This window comes from Symphalangus syndactylus, chromosome 3, assembly GCF_028878055.3.
Source record: "Symphalangus syndactylus isolate Jambi chromosome 3, NHGRI_mSymSyn1-v2.1_pri, whole genome shotgun sequence".
NCBI lineage: Eukaryota > Metazoa > Chordata > Mammalia > Primates > Hylobatidae > Symphalangus > Symphalangus syndactylus.
This window is the reverse complement of record NC_072425.2, coordinates 71712013-71729680: the sequence shown is the minus strand read 5'-3', so window position 1 is coordinate 71729680 and position 17668 is coordinate 71712013. Positions and strand designations below refer to the sequence as shown.

Sequence of the window (17668 nt, the reverse complement as noted above, 5' to 3'; positions counted from 1 at the left end):
TGCTTGGCCAACATGCTAAATTTAAGAGTTCTTTACCTCTTAAATTTGGTAGTCTCAGTAAATAAAATTTGGTTAGTTCTGCATGGGCAGAAAGATGTGATACTTTGTCCCCATCATGAGGTCACAGACAACACTTCTCTAATGAAAGAGGGTTCACAAGAGAAAAACATAACACATTTATTTAACCAAAGTTTTATATGACATGGAAGTCTTCAGAATGAAGATTTGAAGACCCAAGGAAAAACTGTCCATTTTTATGCTTAGATTCAATAAAGTGATGTAGAAGTGTTATTAGACAAACAGGGTATTATCTAATAGTAATGAACTAAATGGGGAAACCCAGCAATACCTGTCCAGATTCTTCTTGGCCTCACTGTTGTAACATCTCTTCCCCCCTCCTGGTTTATTTTGGTATAGTTCCTTTTAGACAGTACTACTTCACAGTTAAAATATATATTTTTTGATTATGAAGACTACAATTTTTGTCAGCAACAAACATGAGAGTGTTTCTTCCTCCCTTGACCTACTATTGACCAAGACTAGGTCATAGAATTTCTTTATGGCCACCTTCTAGACAGAAAGGTAGTAAAGGTTAGAGTAATAATTCTTGTTTTTATGGCCGGCTTTGGGGAAAAGGGGGTTTTAGTTTCTACGGCCTGCCCTGGGGAAGGGGAACTCTGAATTCTATGGCTGGTTTTGGGGAAGAATGAGGGGTGAGAGTCAGGAGAGCAGGAGAAGGTCAGAGAGACCCTGGCTCTGACGCTGCTACTGAGGCCTTCCAGTGTCCTTTAGTTCAAGGTGCTTGGCATGCCAAAGCAGCACATTCCAGATATCATTTTCTGAGCCCAACAGTTCCATATTCTGCCCCCAACTTATCGCACGTTGGAATCGTTCGTGGACTTACAAAAATATTGATGCCATATCCCAGCCCTAGAGATTGTGACTTAATTTAGCTGTCCCCAACCTTTCTGACACCAGGGACCAGTTTCATGGATGACAATTTTTCCATGTACTGGGGCTGGGTGAGGAGATGGCTTAGGATGACTCAAGTGCATTACATTTATTCTGCACATTGTAATATATAATGAAATAATTATACAACTCACCATAATGTGGAATCAGTGAGAGCCCTGAGCTTGTTTTCCTGCAACTATATGGTCCCATCTGGGGGTGATGGGAGACAGTGACAGATCATCAAGAATTAGATTCTCATAAGGAGTTCACAACCTAGATCTCTCACATGTGCAGTTCACAATAGGGTTTGCACCCCTATGAAAATCTAATGCGACTGCTGATCTGACAGGAGGAGGAGCTCAGGTAGTAATAAGAGTTAGCAATGGGGAGTGGCTGTAAATACAGATGAAGCTTCACTCACTCGCCCACCACTTGCCTACTGTGCAGCCCGGTTCCTGACAATCATCTGGTCTTCTCACTGGTATTCATTCGTTCAATTAGCCTTTGTTGAAATTCACATCTATGCCAGGTGCTAAATTCACATCTGTGCCAATGGCCACGACCTGACAATCATCTGGTCTTCTCACTGATGTCCATTCATTCAATTAGCATTTGTCGAAATTCACATCTATGCCAGGTGCTATATTAAGTACTGGGAAATTAGTACAAAAAATATAGACCTTGGAGATTCCAGTGCAATGGTAAAAATGGACTAGAAAGCAATACATTGGGATAACTACTGCAGAAAGGTCAGAGGTTAAGTCACATTACCTAGGGGGTGGAGGGGATTGTTGGAAAGAAAGAAAGGATCAGGAAAGGTTTTGTGGAGGAGCTGTAGTGTTGGCCTAACTCTAGAACCGAAGATAAAGAAAAGGAAGAAAATAGGTGTAGGAGAAGAGAAAGGGCATCTTAGAGAAATGAAACAGCATATATAAAAGCCTGGATGCATTAGAAATCAACTTGCAGCCAGCCTCTCATCTTATGTTTTCTCTAACTTATCTTGTATATCATTGTTGAAATTTTTCTCACAGCACTGTATTACACCCATCAATTTCCTGCTCAAAAATACTCTGGATCCTTATTAATAACAGAATGAATTCTGCACTGCTGACCTGACATTAGGGCATGCCAGCTCCTCCTCTAAAGCATTTAAACTGTCCTCTTCATTGTCTATCTGAAGACCCCAGGTATGTTTTCATCTCTTCATTTTTGCTTGTGTCATTCCCCTGCACCAGAATATCCTTCTTACTCCTTTGACCATGTAACTGAATCCTCCCTTTGTTCAGGGTTCCTTGATACCACTCCATCTCTCATCTCGATCTTGTAGCATTTATGTTTACTTTTACTATTCTTGTTTGTTAGTAATTAGATGGTGCCCTAAATATTTATCTATATCTTTACTTTTTAATGGAATTGTAAATTCCTTACAGAAAAGCATAAGACCACATTCCTTTATCTCTCTTTCTGCATATGGCACAATGCCTTAAAATAAATAAAATTTATATTTTTATTACTGATAACAAGACTGAATGACAATAATATAATGAGTTTGGAAAATGGAGAAGCCAAGCATTTGCATAATTGCCTAGTCTTTGATCACTGATGCACACTACTTTTACATAATTATAACGAGAGTATACAAATTGTTCTGTATTCTGAAATTTTACTTGACATTGTATCATCAACATTTGCTATGAAAAATAATAAATATCAGCTGGGCAAGGTGGCTGACACCTATAATCCCAGCACTTTGGGAGGCCGAGGTGGGCAGATCACTTGAGGTCAGGAGTTCGAAAACAGCCTGGCTAAAAGGGTGAAACCTTTGTATTTGTAAAAATTTGTATTTGTAAAAATACAAAAAAATTAGCTGAGTGTAGTGGCACAAGCCTGTAGTCTTAGCTACTTGGGAGGCTGAGACATGAGAATCGCTTGAACCCAGGAGGCAGAGATTGCCTTGAGCCAAGATTGCACCACTGCACTCCAGCCTAGGCAGACAGAGTGAGTCTCTGTCTCAAAAAAAAAAAAAAAGAGATAAATTTCTTTGGATAATAACTAAAAGCATCATTTACCCATGGTGTGCCAGGTACTGCTTTGCTTACACCGTTTCAACTTTTGTATGTATGTCCTTATTCCAATTCTATGAGGTAACACTGGTGTTATCCTGGGGAAATTGGGAACACTGAGCTCAAAAAGAGTAGAGCTGTGCCACTTACTAGGTGACCTTGGATACTTATTTTACTTAGCGAATCCTCAGTTTCCTTATCTCTGAGATGGGGATAATAATAGTTCCCACCTTTCAGGATTTTGAGGGGATGAAGTGAGATGATGGACACGAATAGTGCCTGGCATATGGCCAACACTCGGTGTGCGTTAGCTCTTGCTGCTGTCACTGTTACTGGTCCCATTTTACAAGTCAGGAAACTGGATCAAAGACATTTAATAACTCTCCCCAAATCACACACCTGGTGTGTGACAGAGCCAGGATTCAAACCCTTGTCCCAATTATGACATGAGATAGGGATCACAGAATTTAATACAATGTTGTCCAAGTGTAACATTTTACAATTTAGTGCTGCAGAGAACATGTGCAGAGTTTTGAGAGAAAACACAGTTGAATATCTTCAGATTATCTTCTGCTTGGAGAGAAAGAGAAATTGAGAGGGAGAGAGAGAGAGAGAGATTCCCAGGGGCCTGAGCTCTCTACAGCAGCACGGCATGGCTGGAGCAGAGCTCAGGATAGAATTCCCGACTGCCTCCTCCCAGGCGGTGTCATAACTGGGGCTTCTGAAGCCCAACACCTGGGCCCTCTCCTTGGGTCTCAAATGGAGGGTTGAATCCTCTCCTGCTCGCTTACTGACAAGAACAATTCCCACTTTCAATGGGGTAACAGTCTGAGGGGAAATGGGCTGGGGTTTTGCCTGGAAGTATCTAGTTATTTCTCAACTTTGTAGTTTGGAGACAGCATAAAAACTGAAGTCAGCCCTATTAGTACTATTGCTGCTAATACAGCCATCCACCCTTATCAGAGGGGATACCTTCCACGGCTCCCCGTGGATTCCTAAAACCAAGGATACTACTGAACCTGATAGCTGTCAATCAGAACATATTCCTGTTTATGTCTTCCACCCACACATTTAATGCCTTTTCTATCTTAACTAAGCACTTATCACACACTGTGGCCACAACTTTTGCAGTTTGAAGTACAACAGAAAAACTAGCAAGAATTTCTTTTCCCTTCTTCGCAATTTCAGGAAGAGAAGACGTCTTACCATAGGTCTTAGCAACCTCAGCATACATTTTCTTTTCTGCCTTCATTAGGTTGAGAACTTTCCCTTTTTCACTTAAAGGAAGCACTTTGTGGCTCCTCTTTGGCATATCCGAATTGCCAGCATCACTAAGCTTATGCATTGGGGGCATTATTAAGTAGAATAAGGGTTACTGGAACATAAGCATTGTGATACTCTGACAGTCAATCTGAGAACCCAGAGGGCTACTGACTAACACGAGGAGAGCACAGACTGTGTGGATTTGCTGAACAAAGGGAAGATTCACTTCCCAGGCTGTACAGCACAGGATGGCGTGAGATTTCATCATGCTACTCAGGACAGCACACAATTTAAAACTTATGAATTGTTTATTTCTGGAATTTTCCATTAAATATTTTTGGACTGCAGTTGACTACTTGTAACAAACTGTGGAAACCAAAACTGCAGATGAGGGGGAACTAGTGTAATAGTTACTGCTTATACTGCTCTTGCTATTTGCCATGGACTAAGCTAAACACATTACATACATTATTTTCTATAATGGATGCAACAATCCTACAGAGTAGCTACTATTATCTCCATTTTATAGATGAAGCAACTGGGCATCTTAACCATTCCAGCTACTGCCATCAGCATTTGCCTTAGGAAAAAAATGTGCTTTGAATAATCACTTCCAGTATTTGGGATGATTTTCGATAATTCTACCAGCCTAACTATGAAGTTATATTATCTAGGAGGCCTCTAGTTCTTATTTTTAATCTTTGTACCTTCGAGTAGCTTCTAACTTCTGTAACTCACTCCCACAGTAATATTTCAGGAGAAGCCAGGTTCTCTAGACTATTGGTTAAATTTTTTTAAATGGCAGTGTTTGTTATGAAAAGACTTTTCATTCTTCTGGTCCCTTCACTGGAAACAGCTAGAAAGTACAAGTTTTGATTACAGTTGCCTAAACACCAGTTTTGAAATGTCTTCCATTTACTTAAGCAATAAATTGGTTGCTCAATCATACTATCAAACTGAAAACAAGAGGAAAGGAAAGTCATCCTAACCTAACCCAAAAGGGGAACATGTTTCCTGGGATGAGAATGTGTCAAAGGCAGCATAGCATGACCTAACACTTCTGTGTAATCATGGTTGTATCATGTGTTATGGGTAAACTGTCTATTTTGTAAGTTAGTCCAGTGTGTGCTTCTTCAACTAACTGTGAAAGCATTCTTGAAAGACCGTGAAACCTTATTATTCTAATTACCAACACAACGGATTGATAAATGAATGATGAGGCCAGGTATTATTGTCATTAAATAGACCTTGCTCAATTATTTATCAATGAGTCTGGGGTTACAGCTCAGAGAGCTGTGCATATTGTGGCACAGTATGCTTGAGTTCTGAGACCTGAAGACCAGATTAGAGTCTTGGCAGGTGGCTTTTGTTGAATGCAGTTCAAGGGGGTGGTACACATTTGTTTCAGTCAGACATTTGGATGGTTTGAGGCCAACAGATATTCAAAGTTTATCCACAAAAGCCTATTTCATTTTAACCATGTAGAAAAATCTCTTTAATTTATTCAGATAAGTACAAATGAGTAGGAGAATGGATTAGCTGTAGAAAAACATATATGTAAAGATGTTTTCTTGCATCTTAGTGTTCTAAAGACTGTTCTTTATTTTCTTAGATTCTGCTAACTGTCATGGACACTTCAGTGTTCTGTATTGATCAATGTTTATCTTCATATTAGATTTGTTTTTGTACCTTGTTTCTAATTGTACAGTGAAATATGTTTTCTGGTTAAGAAATATGTTATCAAGGAGGATAGAAATGGGTGATACTAGTTTTTTTCCATCCTGAAATCATGCCAGCTCATTGCAAAGGTCAACCTTCAAAATAGTATTAAGGCATGCCCTCTCCTTGAGTCTCTGATCTCTTGCAGCCCAATATCCCTTCTTGAAGGCCTGTCACCTGCAAGAGTACTTTCTTACATCCTAAGAGCATCAGATATGGGGGATAAAGAATCTCTTCTTGCTAAACAATTATTCTTGGTCCACCCTCTGCCCCCTGGCTTTATTTTAAACCCATCCCCAACATATCTGATGAGTTGAGTCTAGTAATTCTGTCTTTGGTGGGCTATGGGGAGCAGGGATTAGCTAGAATGGCTGTTCAGGGACCTCTTTGGTATAAAACTTGGGGGGAGGGGGTGGCAGGGATCTCTCAGAGAATGAAGGAGGGGATAGAGCATTGGGGAAGAAAAGAAATTCATACCTGAGATTATGTAATAGATAATAGAGTCTGGACTTCTGTTTAAAAACCAGAATCAAGATATATATGTTGAGGCTAGTGTGGGGTAGTAATTGAAAGGGAAATACGAAACTATACCTAGTGTCAAGGAAAACTGACAGTAATTGAAGAGACAAAAATAAAATGTGTTTATATTGTTCAAAGGAAAATGATATTTATAACACCGGACAAAAACTTTATTAATGCCATGTAGACAGGGTTCTATATTATTAACTGAGTTTATAATTAATTTTGTAGTGATTTTAATTTGGCTGTTACCTTGGCTTCCTTCTCTGTCTCTTAAGTTTTGCTAGTTTAATGTTCACGAGCTCACAAAATTAAAAATCTTGGTAGAAATATGGAGTAGCTATTTCTTTACATTCTGTTTAGAACAAAGTTGTGCTTTCGAATTGACCACTTATCTAGAAAGTGATATAAATCTAATAAGCAAAACTGGATGTCTTTTAAATTATCTGTTAAATACCTAGAGCAGTGGAGATGTCCTGAAAGTGAGCACTTTATTACACTTGAAAAACAAATTTTAATTTTACTACTAAGAAGAATTTCCATTTCTCTATTTATATGTGTTCATTATTCTAGAGATTAATATGATAACTCCTATGTATACTTAGCTTTATGAATTTCAAAATTCTTGATGCCAAATAACTGAAGTATAGTCAATTCTGCCATAACATGGTGTATGGGTTCCTAAAGATCCTACACTATGCAAAATTGGGCAATAAAAATACATTTTACTAAAAAAGTGGGGATAGGCACACAATACATAGAAACATCACTAGTGGCACATTACAAAAAATATGGGAATTTAGTAAAAATGACAGCAATATTTTATACATGTTAATGGTTAAGAAATTTACAATAAATATGGCAGTTTACTTTGAAAAAGACCTAACGTTCCCTTGTGGAAGTTGGCCTTCAAAAGGGTGCAGCTTGTGAGTTTTTGAGAAGTGTTGGGAGGAGAGTCATTGTTGTCCCAGTTGTGAGCAAGTGGGACTTTTCTACCTTTGTGGGGAAGTGCGGTAGCTGATGGATATGGTGTGTGGATTTTGTGTATTCCTACGCTGCTTGGTTTAGCTGGGTGCAGTTTTCTGCATTTACCTGGTGTTTCTTGTGGATAGAATCACACATAAGCATACCTCAAACTTACGTTATGATCAAATTGTTCTGTAATATATCAATCATGTTAGAACAAGGTCATGATTTCAAAACCAGCATTGCCGTAGAATTGACTGTGTAATAATCCCTTCAACACTTTAACATCTATGATCCCACCTTGTTCTTGCCACCATCTTGGCAAGCAGGGGTGTGATTGCCTGACCCTTTGTTTGTTTTCTGAGAAATCCTGACCTATTAAAAGTCACACAGTAACTGAGGGAACCTATGTTAGACCTTGCCTAGGTCTGTGTGAGTCTGAGGCAGGTGTGCTTTCCTCTGAAAAATCAGACATTCATGTATGTGGGACAAAGAGCATCAGAAACATGGGCAAGGTCATAGAGACAGATCCCAGAGACTGGATTAGAACCCAACTTGCTTGATTTTCTGCTTAGAGGCTTCAGTTCACCATTTTAGGAAGTGCCTGCTGGCTGCCACTCTCCCTCCTGTCTTATCACATCTAAAACACATTGTTAATGCTTAGATAGGATGTGTTTTCTTCACTGCATGGATTTAAAAACCCAGCTGTGAGAACTCAGTTTCTAATTTTTGCCATTGCTTTATTGGATATTTTAGAATGTGCAAAAGGTTTTAGAAATTGTTTTTCAACTAATTTTACCAGCGCAGAGGTTGTGTCAAATGTCAGGGTGTTTGACAACAAGGCCAGTCTAGTCTATCAATTGAGTTTCAGAGAAGATTAATGATAAAGGGTGCAACCCCAAAGTCTGGGAATGACTGCTTTCAAGCATTAATTATTGTGGAAAATAAAATTATTAGATACTCCCTTGTCTACATCTACCCCAAACTATGTCAATCAGCTCTATTTCTAGAAGGTTTACATTTATTAAACACTCGCTGTGGTCAATGCAATGGTCAATGCTATGGAAGCTACAATAAGACAAGATATTGTTTCTGCTATCAGGAAACTGACTTGGGAGTTCTGTTTGATGACCCGAAGAGAATCTTTACCACTGTGCCCATATTTTTATGCCAGAATATGGGTGGGTGCACATGTACGGGTGAGTAACGAGGCCCCACTCCCTCGTATTAGTTAAGTCAGCAGGTGTGTGCTGCTTTTTTGGTCACTGCATATTGTAAAATTCTGAGTTTGGCACTGATACTAAGGAACATCTTACAAAAAAAAATTCCTCACTGACCTTTTTTTTTTTTTTGAGACAAGAGTCTCACTCTGTTGCCGCAGGCTGGGGTGCAGTGGCACAATCACAGCTCACTGCAACCTCTGCCTCCCAGGTTCAAGTGATCCTCATGCCTCAGCCTCCCCAGTAGCTGGGACTACAGGTACACACCACCACGCCTGGTCAATTTTTGTATTTTTAGTAGAGGCAGGGTTTCACCATGTTGGCCGGGGTGGTCTTGAACTCCTGACCTCAAGTGATCCGCCCACCTTGGCTTCCCAAAGTGCTGGGATTACAGGTATGAGCCACTGTGCCTAGCCAGAACCTTCATTTTTAAAAGTTGACTTTATATGTTAATAGGAGTTTAATTATAGTCATATGTTGAAGGGTCTTCTCTGTAAAACCACATATTCCAGGGGCCATCCAACTGAGGACAGCATTGCACTTGTGGAACCACAATCCAGGCTTGGATTATCTGTTTCTATCATGACAGAGACTACTCCATCACTTAAACTATATCTTCTGCAGCCCCTGAGAGGTGAAGACAAGCCTGGGTTGCCTCTATTTGTAATTTTCTTTTCTGTAAATTTTTTTTGGTAAATTGTTTTTCAAACAAACAACAAAAATGACTGTCCCAGTCAGTTCAAGCTGATAGAACAAATGACCATAGACCGGGTGGCTTAAACAACAGGCAGTTATTTCTCACAGTGCTAGAGGCTGAAAGTCTAAAATCGAAGTGCCAGCATGGTCGGGCTCTGGCAAGGGCCTTCTCCCAGGCTGCAGATGGCTGGCTCCTTGTGTCTTCACGCAGTGGAAGCAGGGCTAGCTAGCTCTCTGGCCACTACTTATAAAGGCACTAATTCTATTCATGAGGGTTCTAACCCCATGGTCCAATTACTTCCTAAAGGCCCCACCTCCAAATACCATCACATTGGAGATTAGATTTCAACATACAGATTTTGATAGGGACAAAAACATTCAGTCTATAACAATGATCAAACAAGGTTACAAAAATTGTAGTGTATGTAGCGTGCTTGCATTATGTTTTGATGAATTAATGTTTTTTATTATGCATACCAAAGAAACTAATGCAACTGCTGTAAATGTATAAATATTTGGGAGTAATGTTAAAGCTCACATTTAAAGCCCTTTCTGAATGTGAGGCCCAAAGTATTCCTTTTCTCTCTTTATCTTCTCAACCCCAGAATGATTTACAGAATGATTTTTCTGTTTTTCTGTTTTAAGTCATAATTGCTTTTTTTTTTTAAAGGATAAGTACCAGGTCATTAAGTGTGTTATGTCAGTTTGACCTAACCTCTCTGCCCTTTTCTTTTTTTCTAAAGGAATTCTTTAAAAAGAAGGAAAGGAAGTATTTTAAAATAAACATTTGACTGCCAGAATCTGATGTAAACTTCAGATTCAATTCTACACATGATAGAAATGAAAAGAACTAGGATTCTCTATCTTGACACTTAGCATCAATTCCCTTTCAATGATTCCAGCTGATTAGTAAGTGAGACTAAAATGTCTTACTCTTCCTGGTCAGCATTTAAACATTTAAACATGGATTGAAAATCTCTGTGTTATGAAATACAGTCTAGGTTCACCTGTGAAAGATCTGGAAGAAATAAGACTGCAGACCTGGTAAAATCAAATGTCCACTACTTCTATATTCTAGTCATTGCAACTCACCTCCTTTTATTCCTTATGTTATTTTTATTTTCTCAGGGAAGCAAAAAAATTTGTGAGTGAAAATGAAGGGGCTCTTGGGAAAGGAAAAGGAAAACAGTGGTTTGCATTTAAGATGATGATGGCCAAGGTAGGTATTTTTATAGTTGTCTGGTTTATGGCATATTGCCTCTAAGAAGAACATTGGTTCTTTTCTAAAGGGGTGAAAAAATTCTCACATTTTGTATATATAAAACACAAGTACTCATACAATATATACACAGTATATCTGTGGTATTGAAATTTACAGGGGAGATTTAAAAAATTGTTCTTAGGGGAGTTAAAATGAAAAATAAGTCAAGAAATACAGATTTATGGCAAAAGACTTGTGTGACTTTAGCACTTCCAAATATAAAAGATTGCATCCTTTTTCATTTTCGTTCTCTGGAAGTGAAGGGGTTCTGGTCAAGTTGTTTTTCTCAAAGTGTCTATATAGTTTTTTTCTATCAGGAACATCAACTATACATTGGACAGAAAATAAGAAAACAATAAATGATATACTGATACAAATATAGATTTTGGGGAAAGACAGAAAAGCAACTAACATTTATTTAACACTTACTATGTGCCAAGCACTGAATTGAATTCTTTTATAAAGTTATATTTAATTCTTACAGTAAAGTAGGAACATAGATATTATTATATCCTCTTTAAAAATGTTATACCAACTGTAAGCTAAATGTATTCCCATAAAGTTTTGTGAATAAAGTTCATGTATCTTAACTTTCATACATATATATGCACATGCAATAGATTAATTTTGTCTGTTTCTACAGTTTAAATAAATGGAATCATATAGTATCTATGCATTTGTTTCTGGCTTCTTTGATGCAATGTTATGTTCACAAGATATACCCACGCTGTTGTGGGAGTTATAGTTCATTTTTATTCATGTGTTGTAGTCTATTGTATAAAGATGCCATGACAATGTATTTACCCATTCTATGGTAGATGGACAGTTGGGCTGTTTCTAGTTATGAGTAATCTTTTTTTTGTTCATTTTTAAAATTAACTCATACACAATTACTTGTCTTCTGGTTTGTTGAAACAATAATGCAGACATTTGCTACAACAATGACTGTTAAAATGGCTGGCGATGAAATCTCCAGCAATACATTCATCTGAAGGGCATTCTTGATGAAGGTGACTAATTTTGCCATTTTCATCCACCTTACGGTATTTCAGGACAGCCAGCTTAACTTTCCTTTTCGTATGCTTATTCTTCTTTGGAGTGGTGTAAGACTTCTTCCTTTTCTTAGCACCACTATGAAGTCTCAACACAAGATGAAGAGTAGAATCCTTTTGAATGTTGTATCCAGACAAAGCACATCCATGTTCCAGTTTCTTGCCAACAAAGATCAGTCTTTGCTGATCAGTAGAAATTTCTGTTTTATCCTAGATCTTGGACTTTGCATTTTCTATTGTATCCAAGGGTTCAAACTCCAGAGTGATGGTCTTTCCCATAAGGGTTTTTAAAGAAAATCTGTGTTTTGGTGGTGGTTCCACTGCAGAAGGCAGATGGAAAAAAAAGCATGGGTAATCTTTTGAACTTCAGACTTGTCTCATGCTTTTATTTAGACAATAGTGCCTGTCCAGCTCCCACTTCATCCCAGCATTTGCACAGATGCAAAATTCTCTGCCACATTCTCATTCTTCCTGGTGGTCCTCTTGACCATGGATGACCCAACATTGGAGTTAAATAGAAAGAAGGCCTTTTGCAAAATGATTTTATGACTTGTTTTCTTCTCTTTCAATTAAGCTGACTGATCTGCCTCTACCAGAATGAAGTGTCTCATGTCATAGAACCTACCATCTTGTATTGAACTCACCTATTTGTACACAGACTACCCTAGTAGATCAGAAGGCTTTCAAGACAGGACCTGGAAATAAAAGACAGAAAATAAAATTTATTTTATTTATTATTTTTATTATTTATTTTATTTAATTATTCATATTGAGTCCTCCATACAATAAAAACTAATTAAACACATACTCTGTTCCAATCACCCTATTATGTGCTAATTCCCTGCTTTCCTATTGTCATATAATAAATAGCTGTTTCTGATAGGCCAGCATATTTTCCATAAAACAGGGGGTTGATAAACATTTTTTTGTTGAATTAAATTGGTCTGGGGTTAGTGGAGAACAGGGAAACAAGTGAAACCTACTGTTTCCCCCTTTGACTAGAAAGTAATATTTGCTGCCAGAGAGACATTTCCAAGCTTATTGCATTGTAATGTTTTGAGGTGGGGGATAAACATCTTGACAAATCAAGAGGTTGGACTTTACTGTTGTATTTGACTTTCTTTTCAGAAATGGGCAAAATTCCTCCGTGATTTTGAGAACTTCAAAGCTGCATGTGTCCCATGGGAAAATAAAATCAAGGCTATTGAAAGTAAGTGCTCATCAGATCTCAGGTGGAGAAGGTTGTCTTAGAGAAATATCTTGTAAGCTTATCAGATGCCTTTCTCAGTTTCTGGACTTTTGGGAAGACTGGAAACAAACAAAAACAACCAAATAAACAATAATATTGTTTTTGCCTGCTTTCGTCACTGTGAAGATTTGCTAGCACTTACCAAGGACAATACTGGGGACCCCACTCTCATGTTCTACGTTAGTCCAAAACATTACCATTCTAACCTGGTTTTCTTTCCTATACAGGGAAGTCACTATTGTGCAGAATGACATTGAGTCATCTTATTTGGAAGGCAGAGATTTTATTTTGGCAATGAACATGACATTGAGAATATATACTCTCATGAATGTTAGGTAGTAATCAAAATGAACAATGTTTTAAAAAGTAAAGAAGTCAGTCTGGGCGCAGTGGCTCACGCCTGTGATCCCAGCACTTTGGGAGGCTGAGGTGGGTGAATCACCTGAGGTCAGGAGTTCGAGACCAGCCTGGCCAGCATGGTGAATCCCTGTCTTTACTAAAAATACAAAAAATTAGCCAGGCCTGGTGCAAGAGCCTGTAGTCCCAGCTACTCAAGAGGCTGAGGCAAGAGAATCACTTGAACCCGAGAGGTGGAGGTTGCAATGAGCCGAGATGACACGACTGCACTCCAACCTGGGTGACACAGTGAGACTGTTTCAAAAAAAAAAAAGAAAGAAAGAAAGAAAGAAAGAAAGAAAGAAAGAAAGAAAGAAAGAAAAATTAAAAGCTCATTTTCAAATCTCTGAAGTAGAATAAACAATAGTCATCCAGGAGCTTGCTATGTGAATATTCACATTGTGCCTTTATTTTGTAGAATATTCATAGGAAGGAAGAAAGGAGAATGTAGCCAATCAAAAACCTATTTAGTTCGGTGCTTCAGGCTTAGAATAAGGCAAATAAAAATTTTAAAATATTGTAAATAAAAGTAGTAAATTGTTTTTTAAAATAATAATCTAAAAAAGGGATAACATTTGAAACAATTTTGAGCACAATCTTACCATATTCTGGTTTCTAACGGTTTTAACTAGGATCTGATTTTTATCCATTCCTCTCTAGATTGGAGGCAGGTTTTCCTGCTGGTTAAGTGTGGCGTTGTATAATTAAAATGGAAGCTCCATAGGGAGATAACACAGCTGATGGATAGCTTGCTGACATGATTGGGCATGTTTTAGGAGTGGCTAACCCTCGGTTCCCTGTCTCTCAATATCGGATGGCAATTATTAAGTGGCAATGAATTAAAATACATCAGCTTATTAATTGTACCCCCTTCCACACATTCCCAGTGCCATTTCTTTCTTGCTTTAATTTCCTTCTTAACACTTACCACTATCCAAAATACTATATCTTTAATTTAACTTTTTGATGTAATCTTAATTCATTTTATTTTACATTCATTTCTCCCAATAGACGGGAAATTTAGTTTTGTTCACTCCTGCATTCCACTTGGCACTTAATAAATATGTATTGAATAAAGTTACAGACAAACTCACTAAATGTCTACCAATCTAGGAAAAAAAGAAAGGAATTTAGAAACATCAAAAAAGAGAAGCCATCATGGATTTCTTAGGTTTCAGCTGTACAACTCAAATGTGGTAGGTTGAGAGGCATTGAAAAACAAAAGGCCATTTGGAGCATTAAGGTCCTGATACAATATATATAGTAAGAACTCTGAATTTGGTCTTTGCTTTGCTGCATATTAGCTGTTTGACTTCGAGCCAGTCATTTAACCCCTCTGGACCTCAGTCTACTAATTTATAAAATTATAGGGCTGAGTCTTGATCAGTTGTTAGATAAATCCCAAGAAATTTGTAATTAACGATGGGTAAATATATACATTTGAAAATTATTTTTAAAGCACACTAGAGCAGGTTCCAGCCTATCCTAATAGTAATACCATGCCCATTTGTGTTCCAATAGGCTATCGCCAGTGAAACAAAAACAGACAGAATTATTTTTATTGCCAGAAATTGCATGCAGCAAGAGTTACACATATGACCACCATCCATCATGAGTGTCACAGTAGAAAAGACAGATTGAGAGCTATCCAATAATAACCTTCAGTTATCTCCTCTCTTCTTCTCTTCTTCTAGTAAATTTGGAAAGCCAAGCTGGAAAATTGAGGCAAATGTAGATTATTTTTCTTTCCATATATAATTTATGATTTGGTTAGTTTGTCATGACTTCTTCACTGTTAATGGTGCTTTGTCTCAACTGTGAAGAATTGAGCTTTAATTTTATTCTATCAATATTCACCACACCACCATTTATTGAGTACCACCATGAGTCAGATGCTCTACAAACATTATTTCATTTAATCTCTAGTGTTCCTGCAATGTGCACATTAACCTTCCTATTTTACGGTTGTGGTTAAGTAACTGTCCCAGAATTAGTAGCAGAGCTGAGATATAAGGCAAAATCTGTCTGGGTTCAAAACGTATGCTTTTCCATGTGTTAGGCTGCTTTCTCCTTTAGGGAAGGTTTTACATACTTTTTCTTTTTAAATATGTTTTGCACCAGTTCCTAAAAAGTATTCTACGAGGCCAATGGCAGGATGAGTAGTTACAGATTTTCTTGATCGTTATCAAGGAATTATTTTTCATTTTCTCATGTATTTACTTTTTAGCGAGTGATTTATTTAATTATATGTTTTGTATTCTATAAGATGCTTGATGTACTGATTTTAATGATAACCGTGAGATTTTGGGCCATATATTAGTTGAAAAAATATGAAACCTATGTAAGAATATATTATTAGAGCATTGGATTGGACTATCTTATAAAAAGTACCCTACTAAATATAGGTAAAGCATGTATCTGTGATCGCCTTTGAAACGGAACTTAATGCAAAATGGGAAGAAATAGGACGTGCAATGGATTTTCTAAGAGTTGAGGACTTTTTGACCCCTACCACCTCTATAGTTTGGACAATCCTGTTTAAATCTCTGGTTCTCTGTTTCCACATTTGGGACTACTACAATATCTACAACATCTTGGGCTTAACTAGTCACTATACAAGATCATTTCCAGCTCAACATTCTATGATGTATAAGTTACAGTCCGTTTTACATGTATATGTAGGCATGTGAAATTCATTAATCGTACTTTTGATTGATAAATCCTCAAAAATTTGAATGCAAAACAGATTTATACTAAGAGGGGACTATATAATTGCCTTCTCAAATTCTTTTCGAAATAAAGTTGGTTAAGTGTGTACCCTACTTATAGAATATATATTTAATTATAAAACTGATATAAATGTTTTTCTCTTAAATAAATGGCCATTTAATCTTACAAAAGGTTCAGAAGCATCATTATATTCTATTTCGACATCAGAATCATCTAATATATATCTTGTTTAATCCTCAGATAAGCCTGACATTATCGATTAACTGAGCAAATACTGGATGCCTAACATGTCTCCTTAGGTATGTTTCTAGGCACTATTGCTACTGCCAAAGACAGCAGAGACTCTACCCTCATTGATCTAAATGTGTTAATATGTGTAGGCTTGCACGGAGAAGACAGAATATAATATAAGCAAATAAATAATGAAGGTAATTGTGGATTGTAGTAAGTGGCGTGATCAAAAGAGGAGCTGTTGCCTTCCATTCCCAATAGCCTTTCTAATCCACTTTGCCCCACTCTCTGCTCAATATCTAAATAATACCAAACAAATGTTTTTAAAATGTGGTTTTAAAGGAATCCAAAATTAACAGCCTTCACTGAGTTTTCCCAAAGCTCTGTCCAATAATTTGCAGAATCAAGAGTGGAACTTCTTGCCACAGAGGATACTGTGACATTATGCATCACATGGGAATACTGTGGGGTTTTACTGTCACGTCAGCCTTAAGGGGATCATGCCTAAAACTCGAGGGTTGCTCCTGTGGACACATCTTATTCATCTCATTGAACTGTGTATTTTTCTGAAGCAACTGCATGTTTGTACCCCCAGGAAATATAATCTATACCCATTGTGATGCCAACATTATTATTAAGACCATAAATTAAATAATTGAATGTATTTCTAGCTGGTGATTACAAATTTTTCTCAGCATCAAAATCTACATTTTCCAAATAGTAGATTACATCATCAAAATTATAGTTTCAGAAATCTATTTTTTTTCAGACAGGAAATAGCTTTGGATAGGCAACCCAAAGCACAGGGCTTAAACCTTATGTGTCCTTGCTGCCCTAAAGACTCTAGAAAATACAAATCAAATTTGTCACTTTTAATTCCCTACCCCTAAATAGTTCGAAAAAATTGTGCTTCATATTCTAGCCTAACATGATGGTATTTATATTGTAGTCACACGGCAGTTCATTTAATTGGTCGTTTCCCATTTAGAAATACTCATATTTATCTGCTTGTCTTATTACCCATCTATTCAAGAGGAAATGATGTGTTATGACAGACTACAAATTACTTTGCCTTAATAATAAACAACCAGAAAGAGGGTTGAAATTTTAACTTTAATTTGAAAGAAACAAGAATATTCAGGACCGAGAATATGCTTAAGCATAAAGCCTCAGTTTAATACATATCAGAGACTCTGTTTTTTTTTTGTTGTTGTTTGTTTGTTTGTTTGTTTTTTGAGACAGAGTCTTGCTCTGTTGCCCAGGCTGGAGTGCAGTGGCACGATCTCGGCTCACTGCAACCCTCTGCCTCCTGAGTTCAAGTGATTCTCCTGCCTCAGCCTCCTGAGTAG

At 37.4% G+C, this 17668-nt stretch overlaps 1 protein-coding gene and 1 pseudogene across 1 annotated transcript in view; one reads left to right on the top strand and one right to left on the bottom strand.

Moving 5' to 3' along the window:
* Positions 1-17668, top strand: part of TMC1 (transmembrane channel like 1) — a 202955-nt gene that overhangs the window by 97727 nt on the left and 87560 nt on the right. The window contains exons 7-8 of the mRNA XM_063636643.1: positions 10529-10619; positions 12842-12923. Coding sequence (XP_063492713.1) covers positions 10529-10619; positions 12842-12923 — 173 coding nt within the window. The remainder of the gene's footprint in view (positions 1-10528; positions 10620-12841; positions 12924-17668) is intronic.
* LOC129478250 (ubiquitin-ribosomal protein eS31 fusion protein-like) lies at positions 11552-12341 on the bottom strand (annotated as a pseudogene).